The sequence below is a fragment of the Lepidochelys olivacea genome (genome assembly GCF_965140295.1).
Source record: "Lepidochelys olivacea isolate rLepOli2 genome assembly, chromosome: 1".
Lineage (NCBI taxonomy): Eukaryota > Metazoa > Chordata > Testudines > Cheloniidae > Lepidochelys > Lepidochelys olivacea.
Genome location: NC_140411.1, coordinates 119,410,167 through 119,431,764, shown reverse-complemented (window position 1 = coordinate 119,431,764; position 21,598 = coordinate 119,410,167). Strand labels below are relative to the sequence as shown.

The 21,598-nt window shown below is 42.0% G+C and overlaps 1 protein-coding gene across 6 annotated transcripts in view; it reads right to left on the bottom strand.

Moving 5' to 3' along the window:
• Window positions 1-2,885: 2,885 nt before the first annotated feature.
• RNF149 (ring finger protein 149) overlaps window positions 2,886-21,598 on the bottom strand; it is a 36,219-nt gene continuing 17,506 nt past the window's right edge. Inside the window, exons 6-10 of one of the 6 annotated variants that reach the window (XM_084616921.1) lie at window positions 19,855-20,050; window positions 12,569-12,768; window positions 8,417-8,567; window positions 5,766-5,808; window positions 2,886-3,833 (exon numbers count right to left, since the gene is read on the bottom strand). In XM_084616921.1, the coding sequence (XP_084473047.1) occupies window positions 12,764-12,768; window positions 19,855-20,050 (201 nt within the window). In that variant the 3' untranslated portion in view covers window positions 2,886-3,833; window positions 5,766-5,808; window positions 8,417-8,567; window positions 12,569-12,763. Of the gene's footprint in view, window positions 3,834-5,765; window positions 5,809-8,416; window positions 10,442-12,568; window positions 12,769-19,854; window positions 20,051-21,598 lie in introns of all 6 variants that reach the window. The other 5 variants (XM_084616922.1, XM_084616917.1, XM_084616919.1 and 2 more) reach the window with 5 other exon arrangements.

Sequence of the window (21,598 nt, the reverse complement as noted above, 5' to 3'; positions counted from 1 at the left end):
TTGCTGTACCAACTGTAATGAGACTAATCAATTAAGGTGGGCTATTATCAGCAGGAGGGAAAAAAAAACCTTTTTTAGTCATAATCAGGATGGCCCATTTCAGATAGTTGACAAGGTGTAACAGTAGGGAAAAAATTAGCATGGGGAAATAGTTTTTACTTTGTGTAGTAACCCATCCACTCCCAGTCTTTATTCAAGCCTAATTTAATGGTGTCCAGTTTGCAAATTAATTCCAATTCAGCAGTTTCTCTGAGTCTGTTTTTGAAGGTTTTTTGTTGTTGGAGAATTGTGACTTTTAGGTCTGAAATCGAGTGACCAAAGAGATTGAAGTGTTCTCTGACTGGTTTTTGAATGTTATAATTCTTGATGTCTGATTTGTGTCCATTTATTCTTTTGCGTAGAGACTGTGGTTTGGCCAATGTACATGGCAGAGGGGTGTTGCTGGAACATGATGGTAGATGTGCAGGTGAATGAGCCTCTGATAGTGTGGCTGATGTGATTAGGCCCTATGATGGTGTCCCCTGAATAGATATGTGGACACAGTTGGCAACGGGCTATGTTGCAAGGACAGGTTCCTGGGTTAGTGTTTTTGTTAGGTTGCTTGTGAGTATTTGCTTCAGGTTGGGGGGGGGGTGTCTGTAAGTGGGGACTGGCCTGTCTCCCAGGATCTGAGAGTAAGGGATTGTCCTTCAGGATAGGTTGTAAATCCTTGATGTGCTGGAGAGGTTTTAGTTGGGGGCTGAAGGTGACAGCTAGTGCCATTCTGTTACTTTCTTTGTTGGGCCTGTCGTGGAATAGATGACTTCTGGATCAGTGTTTGTTTTTTTTCCTCTTGCTAATAGCCCACCTTAATTGATTAGTCTTGTAACAGTGTGTATGGCGACACCCATTTTTTCATGTTCTCTGTATGTGTGTGTGTGTATATATATATATATATATATATATCTTCCTACTATATCTTCCATTGCATCCATCTGATGAAGCTGGTTTTAGCCCATGAAAGCTTATGCCCAAATAAATGTGTCTCTGAAGTGCCACAAGTATTCCTCATCCTAGAATAATTATTCAGGGTGACCCTTAACCTGAGATTGAGTGGCCAAGGGTTTGGTGACTGATCACTGCTAGGTACCTCTGAAGATGAATCCTGAGAAGGGAGGATATTCTGAAGGCTGAGCTGGTATTTGTGAAAGACTGTCATACCCAGGAATATGGGAGTCCAGCAAAATTTTTGACTGGCTCCCTGGGTTGTTCTGAGGGTGACTTGACTCAAATAATCCAAGGAAAGACACTGTAGTTCAGGTGTTATCCATGTATCAGCTGCTTCCCTGAAGGAGTGTGCTGTGGTGTTCAGTGCACTTGTAGCATAACTGCTGTCTGGTCCTAGGCAGATGGAGGTGCTCTTGGTACTGCAGTCTGACCTGACACACTTTGAGCCAGGACTAAGAGTTCTGGTATTGAAGCGTCTGGCAGTACCACAGACTGGTTCTGAGGAAACCCTAAAAGCCTGGTCTGAGGGAGTGTAACAATCCCTCAAGTCTGGGGGCTGTGCCTCTAACACAGCCCATCTTACTGTTGCTTTCAGCAGCCCCTCTGATAGATTCTCTTTTATGGTACTGGGGAAGGTGACTGCTTCCTGGCAACTGATCTGTCACATTGCTTAGTTCTGTGGGTAGCTGTGTCCATGTGAGGATGAGTAGAAACAAGGGATAGTGATAGAATAAATCAATATTGCTGCTGGCTTTGAGCTGATGTGCTGCAGAGTACACAGCCCTGATTATAGGCTAGTGCTGTAGGCATAAGGCTGAAACATTCCTAGCTTAAACAGGGTTGCTTAAATTGCACATGGTAGATAGTTCTCTATAGTAGCATGCCACTTCAGTAAGGGAGTGGTAGAAGCCTAATGCACAAAAACTCACCATTACACTAGAGGGACCTTCTGTGTGCACACCTTAAAGACCTGTCCATATCATAGCATGGGTAAATGCAGTATTTGAGGACCTCCCTATCTGAATTTTTAATTGTAAGGATTACAGGCATGAAAGCTTCCTCAAATTTTTAATGCATCCATCTCAAGCTGACTAGAACAATCTTGCTATACTAGGTTTCAGAGTAGCAGCTATGTTACTCCTGTTCTTTTTGCAGATACAGACTACCTGTGGCATGTTAGACTAACATTTATTAGAGCATAAGCTTTTGTAAGCTACAGCTCACTTCATCAGATGTATAGAATGGAACATATAGCAAGATTATATATACACACAAATTGGAAGTTACCATACAAATTGAGGCTAATTAGTTAAGGTGAGCTATTAGGAGAAAAAAACTTTAGTGATAATCAAGATGGTCCATTTAGACAGTTGACAAGGTGTGAGGATATTTAACTTCACAAAATAGATTCAATGTGTAATGACCCAGCCACTCCTATTACTATGCATCTGATGAAGTGAGCTGTAGCTCACAAAAGCTTATGCTCTAATAAATTTGTTAGTCTTGAGGTGCCACAAGTACTCCTGTTCTTGTTATACTAGTCCCTCCTCCCATCTAGCTTCAGAAGGATTTCATGCCCCAGAGCGGATGACTGAGAAGGAAGTGGGAGAGGCCATACAGGACTTGCACCTGGCTTGTTCTTTCGGGGGGGGGGGGGTCCTGTAACTCTCAACTAGGATCTGAGCCCAGATTTAATGATAAGACTAGTACAACACCTCTGTGTTCCTACCAAGGAGTAAAGAACAAGTTTTTCTCAGTACTGCATTCAATGTTGAAACTCTAGCATCTTTAGGAAAGAAGCTGAAGAGCCAGTTGTATGTGAAGCACATTAAAAGCTAGCTGGTATAATAAGGTTAAGAAAGCAGTCAAGTTTTTTTTAATACCATTACATTTAATAAGCCCATACAACTTACAGGATTTTAGGTTTTTTACTAATAACTTTTTAAATACACAATACATAACATTGATTTCTTTAATTCAACATTTTCTTAAATAGTTTAAAGTATACAATGAAAAAAGTTTGATGTACTGTATCCAATCAGTGCAACCAAGTTTATTAAAAAGTTAGCACTAGGCTTGCCATTATCAAAGTCAAACAGTTTGAGTAGTAGTTTACTCATTCTGGTTTTGCTCAATATCAATCAAGTTTGAACAAGTTATTTCTGTGGATTGAATGTTTTCCTAAGCGTTAGACCAAAGCAGCCCCTGTAGTTGCCAGTCAAAGGCAAAGTCCCACCAGTGGACTCAAAACTAACACATTTTCCTGTTAAGTTTTTAATGCGTTCATTAATCATATCAGATGATTCCACTTGGTGACTGAAAGAACAAGAAACCTTCAAATATTAATGGTAACTCAATGAGCAAGTTCATCTAGCAATTACTTGCAGATATAGTCTTTCACCATAAACAGCAAACTTAACTGAATTAAGTTTGACTTAGGGCTTTAAGAAAAAAACTAAAGCTCTCATGACTACTTACTGTATTTCATTAATTCAGTAGGAGTTCCACTTTCTCATCCTGTTTTTCAGACTGAAATATATTCTTTAATTAAAAATGCAGCAATACCATGTTGTAGATGGAATACAGTATAAGTGATACCTACTAAATTAGATCCCTGTCCAATTAGAGTATAGGTGGACTTAAGTTCCCTGGTAATGAATTCTCTTACACAGATACATGCAAACAATCAAAGATATCCTACTTTAAACAATCTCAGGTCAAAATTTTGCCATATGGCAAGTTATCCAAGAATAGAGTTCAGTACCCAGTTTGAATACATGAAAACATTAACTTGATGTATGTGCATCTTTTATATTTCCAGTTCTGGAATCTTCACACCATGTCACCTGTATGAGAGAAGAGAATATTAAGTAAATAGCACAAAGTCTGATTAAGAATGTAAGTTAGAACGTTATTTTGGTGCAGCATTGAAAGTTGTAGAACTGATGAAAGGGAAGAGACTGCTTGTTGTGGCTGAAGTCAGAAAATGGAAAATAGCACTTGTTCATTTAGCTGCTGGCTGCCACATTTCTCATCTATAGGGCAGCACCTGCCAAATTCCATCATACTACTAGGTTGAATCTACTAAGAGCACTGTCATTTTCTCCCAAGTTAAACTCCAGTTGCTCACTCTGTTCCCCAGGGGCAGAAGAGTTGATCTGACGCTCCCCTACTGAATAACCTCATGTCTTCCACCAAGAAGTAGTTCTGCATTAAATAGCACATGATGTTGAAAGTCACTGATGGAAGCTATACACAACCTCCCAACTCCGGTAACTTAGATTTTCTTAAATCTCCACAATGAAGTCATTGCCCTTATGATCTGCAGCACTCTTATTATTTGGAGCTTTCTGGAGCACAATTTCCCAATTTTGCCAAATGCTGTGGAGTGGTTCTAAAGTGTGACATTAGGGCACCTTTATTGTTCTTTGTAGCCTGTACCATATTTGGGATTAGGTTCCACACACTGAATATGCCAGCCTTAATTTATTGTACATCTAGTCTCAAGATTACTGGCATTGTTCATAGTAAACTTATCAAAACTCTCCTCTAAAGAAAAGAAGCCTGCTTTGGGGTTATATAACTATCCTAACCAGAGCTGGCAAAGCATCCAACTGCAGCCATAATATAAAAATCACTAACATTGCTCTCTAAACAGTCTCAACACCCCTGTAAGGCACAATTGTTCCATTTTACAGAGGGAAAAAGTGAGGCAGAAGTCCCAGTAAACTAGTGGGAGGTCAGATGAAAGAACTTTCACACCACAGCTTATGTAACTGACAATATAATAGAGGCCAAGAGGTTAGAAAGATTCAAAATGGGATTTGATATGTTATAAAAGGTGCTAGAATTATAGTAGTAAATTTAAAAAATAAAATAAAGGGCTGTGAAAGGGATATAAATCTTCATGGTTTTCAAGGTTTCACACAACCTCTAGCCATTAGTGGGTTAACAGGAAACATTCCCACGTGGCAGGTTATCCCATAACTATTGCAGGAGTTTTGGTACCCTCTCTCAAGCATCTAATATTGGCGACAAGATACCCGGATAATGGATTCATAAAATAAGGCCAGAATAGACTAGTATCATTCTAGTCTGACTTTCTGCTTCGCACAGGATAAAGAACTTCATCCAATAATTTCTGGATCAAATCCATAACTTCTAATGGAACTATAGCATACCTTTTAGACACACAACTAGTCTTGACTCCCCCATGTAGCTACTTGCAGACCATGATCAATTTATCTCAACCTTCTCATGGATAAAATATACTGAGACTAAAAAAAGCTCAATTTAAAAGGCATATTTTCCAGACCTTAGATCTTTTTATAGCTCTCTTCTGAAGGCTTTCCAATTTGTGAACATCCTTTTTGCAGTGTTGACACCAGAACGGGACACAGTATCCCAATAATTCTCACTAATGCCAGATACAGAGGCAATACCACCTCCTCACTCCTTGTTTTTCTAAAAAATAGGAATTACGTTGGAAGTTCTGTAGCCTGTGTTATACAAAAGCTCAGACTAGATAACAATGATCCATTCTGGCCTTGGAATCTATCAGTCTACTAGATATGCATCAGTTTATACGCCCAAGGATCATATTTACCCTTTTAGGTACATCACCACAGTGGGAGCTCATGTTCAGGTGACTACCTTGTTTTCCAGTCATTACTTTCAAAGATATAGTCAACTCTTTTCTGTGTAACATACATTATTTGTTCCTAGATGTATGATCTTGCACATGGTTGTATTAAAAACATTCAAATAAGCACTCTTACCATGCGATCCAGGGCCGGTTACCACTCCACCAATTTGTGTCACCTGCAAGTTTTTACCAGTAATGATTTTATATTTTCTTCCTGATCACTAAAAGATACTGAATGTCACAGGGCAATGAACAGACTCCTGTGGGATCTCATTAAAAACAGTCCCATTGGGTGACTATTCTCCATTTACATTCCCCCCCCCATTTTCAGTTAACTAATTTTTAATTCATGTAATATGAGCGGTTGAATTTGAATAGTACTTTTTAAAAAAATCAGTATGTCATACAAGACTAGGTCAAATGCCTTACAGAAGACGAAGTATATTTTATCAGTTATCTTTATCAAGCAAATCTGGAATCTTATTTAAAAAGAAGATACCAAGTTTTCTTAACAATACCTGTTTTCCATAAAAAAATATTGATTGGCATTAGTTACACTGCCTTCTTTACTGATTGTGTCCCATACCAGCATTTCCCTGATACTGTCTGGGACTGATGTCAGGCTAACCTGCCTGTAATTTCCCAGGTTCTCATTTACCTTTTTTTAAATACTGGCACAACGTTTTCTCTCTCGTCCTCTATCAGTCTGATCCAATATGGCAAGTCCTGTGTTCTGGACAGGCAAGATCTCTCAGTTATCTATCTACCTCAGTTAATTCTAATACTGTTTAGCCCATTTATGTAGAGCAGTGGTTTTCAACTTTTTTCATTTGTGGACCCTTAAAATTTCAAATGGAGGGACGGACCCCTTTGGAAATCTTAGTCTACGGACCCCAGGGTCTGCAAACCACAGATTGAAAGCCACTGATCTAGGAGGTCACTTTACATAGTAACACTAGACTGCTTATCGACTTACGACAAGGGAAATATTTCAGGAGGTTTCTGACAGTCTTTTGCTACCATTTGAAGTCCAGAGAGGGTTTCTTCCACCACCTGTGTTTCTCCACCTACCTCTAGAAAAGTGGTTACTGAGGTCAGACTAATAATTCGCTTCAGGAGACTTTGTCATTGTGCTTCCAAAGAGAGCAAACTGCTTATGGAGACACTGCAATTCGGCCTTTTATTGTCATCATTCCTCAGCAACACAGAAGTCCTTACAAAGCTTGGCATAGCAAAAGAGGAGGATCCCTTATGATTGCATCATATGATATTGTTACTGATAATCAGAATTACAATAAATCCTAAATGAGTTTATATACATTTAAGCAGCTATGAGGGACACCATAACTATTCTCACGGAAGCTGTGGATTCTCAGCACCTCTGAACAACAACAAGGTGTCAAGTTGAGCACTCAAATATTGGGTTGCACAAAATTAATGGACGTTTCTGAATTTCTGTCTGCAAGTGACTTGGCTATGGTTTCAAAAAGTCAGTGGCGGAGCTAAAAACATATGCCAGGAATCCTTGATACCACGTCTATGCTCTACAAGACAACACCTCTAAATCAGTCAAACTTAATGTTTTGAAACAGCTTGACAATGGTTGGCTGGCCCTTTAAGGGGAGTAAGGGTCATCTTATCTGTGACAGGCTCCTGTAAGAGAAGTCAACCCACACACACCAGGACATAATTAAATCTAAGGTGGCTGATTGGTAGCTAATTAGCCTGATACAGGGTTACCAGGGCTCAGCTGGGGGGTGAAAGTGTTCTAGAAACAGGAAGCTCCTGAGGAAATATGCTCCCAGGAGAGCTCACCAGATCAAGGAGTCCAGAAGGTGCTCTTCTAGGGACAAGGAACTCCCAAACAGTGGCAGAAAGCCCAGCTTGTCAGGAACTACACACTGCTCCAGAGAAGAACTGCAGTTGATATAGCTCTGCTGACCCTTGGCTCTGGGAAAGGATTCTCCTCAGATAGTGGCAAGAGGCCTGATTCCAGTGAAGAGACCTATGCTGAGAGAACCCTGCTAGTACAGGGCCCGGATGGAAGGAAGCACTGGATCCAGGTTGAAATGGATAAACTAAGACTGATCATCTCCCAGCTAAGACTCTCTGGTGACGTTTTGCTTGTATTTTCATTGGGCCTCATTGAATGTACAGATGACACATTAGGGGAAACTGAGCCAGGGAAAGTCGGGAGCACCATGCTTGGCCAGCAGAGAGTGCTACAGTGCAGGTATGCTGTGAGACAGCTTCGTAATCTTCCTCTGAAAATTTTATAAGCAAATTTGCAGATTCTTTAACTTTGCCACATTTCTCTCCAATCTTACATGCTATTCTTCAAGTGAGCAGACAATCTATTCATTCCTTTTCACTTTTTAATGGCTTATATATAAGGCCCTACTCAATTCGGGATATTGCAGAAATTGCGGATCCCACAATGCTACAGTTCCACCTAAATTTTCTCAGCTGTGCCGCTGACAGACAGCAGGGGATCCCAGCCGCCCAAGGGGTTTCTGCTGTCAGCCTTGCACATTGATTGTAATATAGTTGCAGTAAAATGTCTGGTTATCAAAAAAATGACTAGGCATAACAATTCTTGTGTTTATATTGTTTCAGCAAATTTTTTCTTAAATAGGATTTTCCAAATTACCACAATTTTAAAAAGGCCCATTATTACTTTTCTACGATTTCCTACTTCTTGTCCACCACTCAGCCGCAATTATTGGACAATCATCCCACAATTCAAGTAGGGCCTTATTCTTACATAGAAGTTGTACTACTCACCACAATGCTCCCTTCAATGTGGATTCCATGTCTTGCAGGTATCTGCATCATCATCTGGAGACTCCCAATGTGTCTGATAACTTCCTACAGGCTCCTGACTGATGAGCTGGAGTTGTGACCCTCTTGACATTTATCCACTAAGAATGTTCAACTTTGTGTTAAGGAAGAGGGAGAAGACTCAGTTGCTATATTAAAGAGTAAATTAAAAAGGCAGTCCTGGAAGTAAAGATGAGCTTGCTTTGGAGGCATACTGGTTCCTATGCATCAAAATTGTTTGGAGATGGGGATGTTAGTTATTAAATATTCCACTTCCCCATGTGCTTCTCATCAGATAGAGGCATCACAAAAGTTGCACCTGCTGGTGAAATGAGAGAACTATGCCCTGACAATTATTCCATGAAATCTAACCAGGGGGCAATCCTACTGGGCAGGGGGGAGGAGGAGGCAGATCTTAAGTTATCACTACTGAGAACATTTTGGAAAAACAAATATTTGATTATGAACTGTTCGGTAAAGTAAATGCTCATTTTTTTCCCCTCAGTTGAAAACCTTCATTTCTGGAACATTCATTCTAAAATAAAATTACTGCTCCAATTGAAGCACAATACAAATTAGAAAAGGATTGCATATTTTCATTTTCTTAAAAACATTCCAAATACACATTGTTTTAGAAACAAAGTGCACTTGAACAAATGCCTGACAAAAGACACTGCTTTAAGCAACTTTACAAAAAGTCTGAGGAATGTACCATATACATTCATTTGTAACATGACAATACTAAAAGCCTAAGAATTCAACACTATTAAAATGTATACAGTATTGTAAACATACGTCGTTCTTTACAAAACAATTTAGCATTTCCTTATACTATCTATTGTATGTAACTATCCGAACAGGATGTCAAAAAGAAGGGGTTGATATTTCATCTTTGATGTTTTGGGTTTAGTAATAAGTGCTTTTAAAAAAAACCAAAACACCCACAACTATAAGGCACAATACTGCTAATCTAGCAAAGGAAAATACTAATGACAACCCCAAAGTCATAATGGAAAATAGCCAAAAGGAATTTCCTAGTTTATGGGACAAAAGCAAAGACCCCTAGGCTTCATAAAAAGATCTTAAGGAGGGATCCCAACTTGTGTACATGGAAATGGGAACAAGAGTGTAAGAGGGAAATAAGGGAAGTCTAAAACAGAAATAAATTCCCTAGCCATAATAGCCCTTTTCTACTCTGTTTTACTGAGTTAAAGATTGAGAGGGAGGTAACTGACATGAATGCTAGATAAGTCAACACGCTCAACATGTTAAGACTGTCCAGCAAAGACACTGAAGTCAACTGTTACTGCTAGAAGTTAACAAGCTGGAAAAATTTAAGTACTCAGCTCTGAGTTGGAAAACACTAAGAACCAACAATATTAAGAAAGTTGCGATAAATTATTTTTCAACCAGTGGTGGGAGGAGTGGAAGATGCCATGTAATATCAAAGAAATTATTTGATATTTTCACAAATCTATTTTGCATGCTTCTTAAACATCCAGCTCCAGTTACAGCAAAATGTAATTTTTTTTCAAGTACGGTTTAATAAAATGTAGTGTTGTAAATGCTTTCAGCTTTATGTACATGCTAAACGTAAACACAGTGTAACCAACATTTATCCATTAAACTTTTTATATTCTGTTCTCTCATCCTAGTCTACATCTTTGTTACAGCCCTCTGGAACACACTGACATTGTAATAATTCTTGTATCAGAGGTATTGCATCTCTCATAGGATCAGACAGACTAGTTTTAAAAAATCCTCTTTATACAAAATGCTTAGTTATTAGCCCTTTTGGAATATGAACTAGAAAAGTTCTCAAGGTAAAATAAATTACATTGTTATTTTTCCCATCAACTAGGCAAAAGTTCATACTAATTAAATAAGAAGTTCGTTAAGCAGTCTAATCAGAGAGTCTTCCATGAAGTTTTCAGTGGGAATTTCCATTAGACAGATGTTCTCCATGCCGACTATCACTGCCATCCAGGTCTAAAAATTGGGAGTTATAAAATGTAAATCATAATTTGTTAAAACTGGTTATTTAAATATTAACGTGGTAAGCTATTATATTTACTGACGCTATCCCATAAAGAAACAATTTGGGGACAAGTTCTACAGTCAGTCATGCAAAATTCCCTTTGATTTCAATGGCAAAGCAAAATAGTGCACAGGAAATGAAGGTTACTTATAACCAGAATTCTTGGAGATGACTGCATAGTCGCACTTACGGATGTTGTGCCACCTGGTGGCACCTAATGGTAGAACCTTCAAGCAGTGCCAATTCAGAGTGCACATGCACCCCTCCTCTCACCTCTCCTTCGAGTTTCTGAACATTCTGATTGTGTGGCAAAATATGGGGGGAGGGGGGCACTGCACCTTCTACCACCTCAGTTCCTTCCACCAGTAACTCAGAGAGACCATAACAGGACTGAGATGGGGGAAGTGTGCAGGGGGAAAAACAAAACAAAAACACAGTTACTAACCTTATGCCCAAATAAATGTTAGTGTCTATGGTGCCACAAGTACTCCTTGTGGTCCCCCCCCCCCCCCCTTCTGTAACTGTTATTCTTTTAGATGTGTTGCACATGTCCATTCCACTCTAGGGTGCGCGTGCCCCAAGCACAGTTGCTGGAAATTTTCCCCTCAATGGTGCCCGTCGGGCAGTGTGCCTGCAGCACCAGTAGAGAGTGCCCAGCCCCTTCGGTTCCTTGTTTCCAAAGAACTCCGATGTAGAAGGGCAGGTTATGGAATGGACATGTGTGACATCTCGAAGAATACTTATGGAAGGCCACCCTGGGACCGCTGCTGGGAACAGTCAACCTGTGGCTGCTCAGGTGGTCCCCGGGCTAGCTGCATTGGCCACTGCTTAGGCAGTCCCTGGGGCCAGCTGCAGCAGCGCCTGGTGTGGCTGGCTGTGGGCACGCCAGAGTGGCTGGCCGCAGAGCCGTTCCAGCGGCAGCTGCTATGGCTGTCCCCAGGGCCAGCTGCTTGGGCAGCCCTGGGATCAGCTACACTGCAGAAGTCAACCGAGGTTGAAGGAAGTCACGGAAGCACAGAGCCCTAATGATTGTAAACTGCTCTGCCAAATATAGCATCCACTCTAGAAGCTAGATCTAGAGCACAATGTTTAGTGAGTGTGCGCACTTACTTTTAGGTTAGCAGCCTTGCAAATTTCCCTAATAGGAACCTGCTGAAGACAAGCCAAAGATGCTGCTACAGCTCTAGACAAATAAGAGCATACCACACAAGGCACAGGAACTTCTGCTGGTCTCTAACACTGAAGGATGTACTGTATAACCCAGCTGGAAATAGTCTGAGCAGATGTACTATGACAATGTTGATGTACTGAGCAGATGTACTATGACTATGTATTATTAAACAAACCAAACTTCCTAAAACTCTTCATTCTATCCAAATAATATGCAAGACCTCTTCTGGCATTTAAAATATATAATGGAGATTCCCCCTTTATTAGCATAAGCTGGAGAAGGGAAGACAAAAGTAAATCAATTGTCTGACACATGAAACTCGGACACTATTTTTGGTAAAAACCTGGGGATCAGATCCAAGAACCACCTTCTCTAAAAAATCTTAAGTGGCAGGGCAGCCAGCAGGGCACTTAATGCACTGACCCTTCCGGCTGTTACAGTAGTAATGAAGACCACTTTGATAAATAAAAACACTCCCTCAAGAAGTTCAAGGGTGATCTCATAAGCATAGATAAAGCCAGATTAAGATCTCAAGATGGAATGACACATTAGGTAACCCCTTCTTGAATCTTTTAGCAGAATTATGTACAATTGGTGATCTACTACTGACCAGAACGTAAGCTGAAATAGCCGTCAGGTGAACTTTTAAAGAATTAGACAACTACTCAGATTTAAGTTCAGTACATATTCCAGAATATAGGGTATGGAAGTTGCCTCTGGAGAATCAGATTTTCCTCATATCCAAGCAAGAAATCTAGCCCATTTTCAGTAACACTTTCTAATACACAGTTTTCTAAAATTAAGCAGTATGCTCTGCATCAATGAGGAATGAAACTGCTCAAGATTAGTCAAAGTCTGATAGCCCAGGCTGTCAAATGAAGAAACTGAAGACCTGGATGAAGGATACTGCCTTGTTGCTGTGACAAGAGATCTGAAGACACAGGAAGACATGTACAATCTGATAGCCGAAGCAGGTCTATGTTCCCTTGCTGTCTCAGCTGAGCTAGGGCAATCAATCAATACCATTTTAGCCCTGTCCTGACAAACCTTTTTCCACCATTTCTGGATGTGTAGACCTGAGACTTCCAATGTTGCATCAGTCTCATTCTGAGAGAATCAAAGAGAGTTACATAAGTGGTAGTCTGCCCATGAGACTCGGGATGACAATCACCTTCCGGGATTGGCAAATTCAAATTTGCAAAGCCACTTGCACTATTTTTAGAAACCTGTTCTTTGGATGAAAAGCCTTCCCTTCTATTGAGTCTGGTATGGAACCTATTAAAGGAGTTTGAGTTGGACAGAGATTCCATTTAATGCTTCGCTGGAGAACACTGGACTTCTAAGTAAAATCTGGAACCAATTTGTGTTTCAAAGTCAGATTCGAAGAAACTGTCAGAATCTGATGGATTAGCTAAGTCTAATGCATAGGATCTGGCACTGCCAACAGTGGCTGTCTTCAGACCTGACACAACAAAACAAAAACAACTTTCAGAGTAACAGCCGTGTTAGTCTGTATTCGCAAAAAGAAAAGGAGTACTTGTGGCACCTTAGAGACTAACCAATTTATTTGAGCATAAGCTTTCGTGAGCTACAGCTCACTTCATCGGATGCATACTGTGGAAACTGCAGAAGACATATACACAGAGACCATGAAACAATACCTCCTCCCACCCCACTCTCCTGCTGGTAATAGCTTATTTAAAGTGACCACTCTCCTTACAATGTGTATGATAATCAAGTTGGGCCATTTCCAGCACAAATCCAGGTTCTCTCACACACCCCCCCCCAAACACACACACACACAGACACACACACAAACTCACTCTCCTGCTGGTAATAGTTCATCCAAAGTGACCACTCTCCCTACAATGTGCATGATAATCAAGGTGGGCCATTTGAACCAGAACGTCGGAGGGGGGGGGGAGGTGCCACAAGTACTCCTTTTCTTTTTGCGAATACAGACTAACACGGCTGTTACTCTGAAACCTGTCATTATGCAAGGCACTGCATTTAGCCGTATGGAGTGGAAATCTATCAACTGCATGAAAAAACTTGTACGGATACAGACAGACATCTTCCTTTCCAAATGCAAACAGATGGACATCGTACCAAAAGGACTGAAGGTAAAAAATCCATTACAATCTACATACCACACAGACTATGCTGACAGGAGAGCTGGCTGTATTTCAAGGAATCCCTGTTGAGGTTACAGGGACAAACCATCCCAATGAGTCGAAAGAATAGTAAATATGGCAGGCGACCAGCTTGGCTTAATGGTGAAATCCTAGCGGATCTTAAACATAAAAAAGAAGCTTACAAGAAGTGGAAGGTTGGACATATGACCAGGAAAGAGTATAAAAATATTGCTCGGGCATGTAGGAAAGATATCAGGAGGGCCAAATCGCACCTGGAGCTGCAGCTAGCCAGAGATGTCAAGAGTAACAAGAAGGGTTTCTTCAGGTATGTTGGCAACAAGAAGAAAGCCAAGGAATGTGTGGGCCCCTTACTGAATGAGGGAGGCAACCTAGTGACAGAGGATGTGGAAAAAGCTAATGTACTCAATGCTTTTTTGCCTCTGTTTTCACTAACAAGGTCAGCTCCCAGACTGCTGCGCTGGGCATCACAAAATGGGGAAGAGATGGCCAGACCTCTGTGGAGATAGAGGTGGTTAGGGACTATTTAGAAAAGCTGGACACGCACAAGTCCATGGGGCCGGACGAGTTGCATCCGAGAGTGCTGAAGGAATTGGCGGCTGTGATTGCAGAGCCATTGGCCATTATCTTTGAAAACTCGTGGCGAACCGGGGAAGTCCCGGATGACTGGAAAAAGGCTAATGTAGTGCCAATCTTTAAAAAAGGGAAGAAGGAGGATCCTGGGAACTACAGGCCAGTCAGCCTCACCTCAGTCCCTGGAAAAATCATGGAGCAGGTCCTCAAAGAATCAATCCTGAAGCACTTGCATGAGAGGAAAGTGATCAGGAACAGCCAGCATGGATTCACCAAGGGAAGGTCATGCCTGACTAATCTAATCGCCTTTTATGATGAGATTACTGGTTCTGTGGATGAAGGGAAAGCAGTGGATGTATTGTTTCTTGACTTTAGCAAAGCTTTTGACACGGTCTCCCACAGTATTCTTGTCAGCAAGTTAAGGAAGTATGGGCTGGATGAATGCACTATAAGGTGGGTAGAAAGCTGGCTAGATTGTCGGGCTCAACGGGTAGTGATCAATGGCTCCATGTCTAGTTGGCAGCCGGTATCAAGTGGAGTGCCCCAAGGGTCGGTCCTGGGGCCGGTTTTGTTCAATATCTTCATAAATGATCTGGAGGATGGTGTGGATTGCACTCTCAGCAAATTTGCGGATGATACTAAACTGGGAGGAGTGGTAGATACGCTGGAGGGGAGGGATAGGATACAGAAGGACCTAGACAAATTGGAGGATTGGGCCAAAAGAAATCTGATGAGGTTCAATAAGGATAAGTGCAGGGTCCTGCACTTAGGACGGAAGAACCCAATGCACAGCTACAGACTAGGGACCGAATGGTTAGGCAGCAGTTCTGTGGAAAAGGACCTAGGGGTGACAGTGGACGAGAAGCTGGATACGAGTCAGCAGTGTGCCCTTGTTGCCAAGAAGGCCAATGGCATTTTGGGATGTATAAGTAGGGGCACAGCGAGCAGATCGAGGGACGTGATCGTTCCCCTCTATTCGACATTGGTGAGGCCTCATCTGGAGTACTGTGTCCAGTTTTGGGCCCCACACTTCAAGAAGGATGTGGATAAATTGGAGAGAGTCCAGCGAAGGGCAACAAAAATGATTAGGGGTCTGGAACACACGAGTTATGAGGAGAGGCTGAGGGAGCTGGGATTGTTTAGCCTGCAGAAGAGAAGAATGAGGGGGGATTTGATAGCTGCTTTCAACTACCTGAAAGGGGGTTCCAAAGAGGATGGCTCTAGACTGTTCTCAATGGTAGCAGATGACAGAACGAGGAGTAATGGTCTCAAGTTGCAGTGGGGGAGGTTTAGATTGGATATTAGGAAAAACTTTTTCACTAAGAGGGTGGTGAAACACTGGAATGCGTTACCTAGGGAGGTGGTAGAATCTCCGTCCTTAGAGGTTTTTAAGGTCAGGCTTGACAAAGCCCTGGCTGGGATGATTTAACTGGGAATTGGTCCTGCTTCGAGCAGGGGGTTGGACTAGATGACCTTCTGGGGTCCCTTCCAACCCTGATATTCTATTCTATGATTCTATGACAGCTTGTGCCACATGCTCTCAAAGAAACTGTGGAATCACCTGATCAACATCCTCTACAACAAACAGGGAAAGATTAAGAATGAGCTCTCAGAACTGGATACTCAAAAAACCAACCTTCCACACAAACTTCCTCATGGCTGGAATTTACTAAAATTAGACAAGCCATTTACAATGCACACTTTGCTTCTCTACAAAAGAAAAAGGACACTAAACTTTCTAAACTACTACATGCTACAAGGGGCCACAGCAATGGTTCCCTCAACCCACCCAGCAATATTGTTAACCTATCCAACTATACTCTCAGCCCAGCAGAAGAAGCTGTCCTATATCGGGGCCTCTCCTTCTGCCCCTCCACCTCCACGAGCATGATACAGTTCTGTGGTGACCTAGAATCCTATTTTCGACGTCTCTGACTCAAGGAATATTTCCAAAATACCGCTGAACAACATACTAATCCACAGAGGCCTCCCTACCAACATTACAAAAAGGATTCTAGGTGGACTCCTCCTGAAGGTCGAAACAGCAGACTGGACTTCTACATAGAATGCTTCCGCCAACGTGCACGGGCTGAAATTGTGGAAAAGCAGCATCACTTGCCCCATAACCTCAGCCGTGCAGAACACAATGCCATCCACAGCCTCAGAAACAACTCTGACATCATAAGCAAAAAGGCTGACAAAGGAGGTGCTGTTGTCATCATGAATAGGTCGGAATATGAACAAGAGGCTCCTCAGCAGCTCTCCGACACCACTTTCTACAAGCCATTACCGTATGATCCCACTGAGAGTTACCAAAAGCAACTACAGCATTTGCTCAAGAAACTTCCTGAAAAAGCAAAAGATCAAATCCGCACAGACACACCCCTGGAACCCCAACCTGGGATATTCTACCTACTACCTAAGATCCATAAATGTGGAAATCCTGGGCACCCCATCATCTCAGGCATTGGCACCCTGACAGCAGGATTGTCTGGCTATGTAGACTCCCTCCTCAGGCCCTACGCTACCAGCACTCCCAGCTACCTTTGAGACACCACTGACTTCCTGAGGAAACTACAATCCATCGGTGATCTTCCTGATAACACCATCCTGGCCACTATGGATGTAGAAGCACTCTACACCAACATTCCTCACAAAGATGGACTACAAGCCGTCAAGAACACAATCCCCGATAATGTCACGGCTAACCTGGTGGCTGAACTTTGTGACTTTGTCCTTACCCATAACTATTTTACATTTGGGGACAATGTATACCTTCAGATCAGCGGCACTGCTATGGGTACCCGCATGGCCCCACAGTATGCCAACATTTTTATGGCCGATTTAGAACGCTTCCTCAGCTCTCGTCCCCTAATGCCCCTACTCTACTTGCGCTATATTGATGACATCATCATCTGGACCCATGGAAAAGAAGCCCTTGAGGAATTCCACCATGATTTCAACAATTTCCATCCCACCATCAACCTCAGCCTGGTCCAGTCCACACAAGAGATCCACTTCCTGGACACTACAGTGCTAATAAACAATGGGCACATGACCACCACCCTATACCGGAAACCTACTGACCGCTATTCCTACCTACATGCCTCCAGCTTTCACCCTGACCACACCACACGATCCATCGTCTACAGCCAAGCTCTGCGATACAACCGCATTTGCTCCAACCCCTCAGACAGAGACACACACCTACAAGATCTCTATCAAGCATTCTTACAACTACAATACTCACCTGTGGAAGTGAAGAAACAGATTGATAGAGCCAGAAGAGTTCCCAGAAGTCACCTACTACAGGACAGGCCTAACAAAGAAAATAACACAACGCCACTAGCCGTCACCTTCAGCCCCCAACTAAAATCCCTCAAACGCATTATTAAGGATCTACAACCTATCCTGAAGGATGACCCAACACTCACAAATCTTGGGAGACAGGCCAGTCCTTGCCTACAGACAGCCCCCCAACCGAAGCAAATACTCACCAACAACCACATACCACACAACAGAACCACTAACCCAGGAACCTATCCTTGCAACAAAGCCCGTTGCCAACTGTGCCCACATATCTGTTCAGGGGACACCATCACAGGGCCTAATATCAGCCACACTATCAGAGGCTCGTTCACCTGCACATCCACCAATGTGATATCCACCAATGTGACATCATGTGCCAGCAATGCCCCTCTGCCATGTACATTGGTCAAACTGGACAGTCTCTACATAAAAGAATAAATGGATGCAAATCAGATGTCAAGAATTATAACATTCATAAACCATTCGGAGACCACTTAAATCTCTCTGGTCATGCAATTACAGACATAAAGGTCGCTATCTTAAAACAAAAAAAACTTCAAATCCAGACTCCAGTGAGAAACTGCTGAATTGGAATTCATTTGCAAATTGGATACTATTAATTTAGGCTTAAATAGAGACTGGGAGTGGCTAAGTCATTATGTAAGGTAGCTTATTTCCCCTTGTTTTTTCCTCCCCCCCCCGCCCCCCCAGACATTCTAGTTAAACTTGGATTTGTGCTGGAAATGGCCCACCTTGATTATCATACACATTGTAAGGAGAGTGATCACTTTAGATAAGCTATTACCAGCAGGAGAGTGGAGTGGGAGGAGGTATTGTTTCATGGTCTCTGTGTATATAATGTCTTCTGCAGTTTCCACAATATGCATCCGATGAAGTGAGCTGTAGCTCACGAAAGCTTATGCCCAAATAAATTGGTTAGTCTCTAAGGTGCCACAAGTACTCCTTTTCTAAAAACAACTTTGTTTCCTAGCAGGCAGTCAGCCCTCTTCTATCAACAGTGCAGGGGGGAGGGGGGGAGGAGAGAAGGGAAGGGGCATGTGGGCAGCCCGGAACCACCAATGGTGCTGTGGGAGTGGCCCGGCGGGGCGAGGTGGGGGGGGGGGTTGGGTTTGGTGCCATCAGCAGGCTCCCTACCTGGCTCCACACCACCTTCCCCAAGGAGCAGCAGAGTTTGGGTGTGGGAGTGAGCAGAATGGGGTGAGGCGGGCTCTGGATGGCACTTACATGTGGGGGCTCCCCGGAAGTGGCGACATCCCCCCCTCACCCAACCGCTAGGAAGAGGCAGGGTCAGGCAGTGCTGTGTGCTGCCTGCCCAGCTCCTGGCCAATGGGAGCTGCGAAGCCAGCGCTCTGGGGGGAGGCAGCACACAGAGCTGCCTGGCCATGTCTCCGCCTGGCAGCTGAGCAAGGGGGAGGTCGATCATTCTTTAAATTCAATTTTCCAAGTCTGGCATGATTTCAGCCTGAAGTAATTTGATTCCCAATCTTCCACGTGGCAGAAAATGGTACTACTCACTAAAGCCATCACCTCAACACCACAGTATTGCGAGTTCTGAAGTAAACTCAAGAACGAAGAGTTTTCATTCTAAAGTTCCAATTAATAAAATTAAAGGATTATCCAAATGATTAGTGAAGACCTGGTTTTATGGGAAGTATGAGTGAAGGTGGATGAATAAGGGTGTTATGCTGGGAAAGTTGTTTTGATCTGTGTATGGGTTAAACTTGAACCATGGGGCCACGTAATCCCCTATCTATGCAGCCTCCCTCATACAACCAATAAATTGTTGCGTACAGATTAGCTTTAGAGAAAGAGTGGTGATTGGTTGAGGGATAATGATATCACAATGGTCTAGGACTCTTGGAATGGCAGATACATCTTTGACTAACTGAAAGCCCATGCTGTCACATGGGTGTAATCTGTAAAGGAAAAATGGCTCAGAACTTAAATATTGGATGTTAAACTGCAAAATCCATTGATACTGAATCTGGTGATATTCTAAACAAAAAGAGCTTCAGCCATGCTTGTAATTGTTTCCATAGTTTCACACTCATTCAGACAATCTAGGTTTTAGAGTGACAATCCTGAATTTTATTATATAGATTACACATTGATTTTAAACATATTACATTGTACTTACCAAGCAATGCTGTGGTTTCACCTGCATCCTCTTTTAAACTGTTACACTGTAGCACAGATTCATTAGTTGAGGAGGCTGACAAATCGCTTACTTCGTTTCTATCATCTTCTTGTAAAGCAATACTCAAACTTCCTACTGATACACTGCCACTTATTGATTCAGGTATTGGAACTTCAAGTGCCTCTTCAGGGTCACCCTTCAGAAGTAGACAAAATATTCAGTAAACAATTATTTAGACATCAGAAAAACAAGTTTGTAAGGACTCTACAAAAGCAAAAAAAACCCTCTTTGATTAACCTTTACATATTGAATTCATTGAAGGAAAGCTATTTGCCCTTCCTAATACAGTAACTCCTCACTTAAAGTTGTCCCGGTTAACGTTGTTTTGTTGCTGATCTATTAGAGAACATGCTCCTTTAAAGTTACACAGTGCTCAGGGTATCCCCCTCCCTCGGCCCCCCACTTACCCCATCTCCATAGAGCAAGGGGGACACAAAACAGGCCTCAGGACGGAGGGAGCTTGCTGGTAGCAGCTGCTGTCTCAACTTGCTGATCTACTTAAAAAGGCAATGTACTTAGAGTGGAGTCAGCATACTTAAAGGGGCAATGATCATCTCTCTCTGTACCACTCCTCTAGAGATCTCAATATATAGGGGCACTTAACTCAGAATAAGGTGGTGTGTTTAGAATTGTGTTTGGGATCTTTCCACCCTCTGACTTCACCACCTCAACCAAGCTTCACAATCATCACTGCTGTGTACAGTATTAAATTGTTTGTTAAAAAATTATACTGTGTGTATGTATACACACAAATATAGTCTTGCCTGGTAAAAAAATTTCCCTGGAACCTACCCCCCCCCCCCGTTTACATTAATTCTTATGGGGAAATTGGATTCGTTTACCACTGCTTTGCTTAAAGTCACATTTTTCAGGAACATAATACACACACAAGGGGGAGGTGAAATAAGGTTGCACGAGTCCCCTTAATTCTGGTATTTCCTAACTTTCCAAGTATCAAATTAAAAATTAAAGCTACATTTTTCAATGTAAGTGAACAAAACACATTGAGAGTTGTTTGGGCCCCCCCAATATTTGTGTACTGCTAGTTTCCAAAATCAGTAATTCATAATGGGTGACTCAGTCTAATAGTGTAAGTTAGCAAGACTCTACTACATCAGAAAGGTTTTTAACTTGTCAATTGGGGTTCCTTTTTATCAAGTGAATTTAGGGCTGGAACAACCACTTTGGGGACCAAAGTCCTTCATTTACAAAACAGGCACACAACAACAGGCAAAGGAAGTTAAAGTTCCTCCAAGCTATTCTAGAAGTATCAAGTTTTTAGATTTATGAGAAGTTCAGTTCTCTCTAGTTAATTCAAACTCTGCAGAAGATAAAACACATTGAAATGGTGATTTCTGTAATGAGAATGCTCATCTACTTAAAATGGACTGATCACCACATAGGCAACCATTTAGAGTCAGATTGTAACTTTCCATATTATCAACTTGAGTGGTGTTTGAACTTGTGATGTGTAACTAGCTATCCATTATGAATACCTTAATGAACTGGGGTTTGCAACTGACGCGTTTCCTACATTCACCTTTGTCAAGCAAAGAAGAGACATGTCTGATCAATAGGAGAGAAATTATATGTTGGGCTGATCATGGGTAGAGTATCAATGTCCATCCCAAAAATCTGAACTCAGGTACGCTAATAATCACAAAAACCCATTTTTTTGCTAATT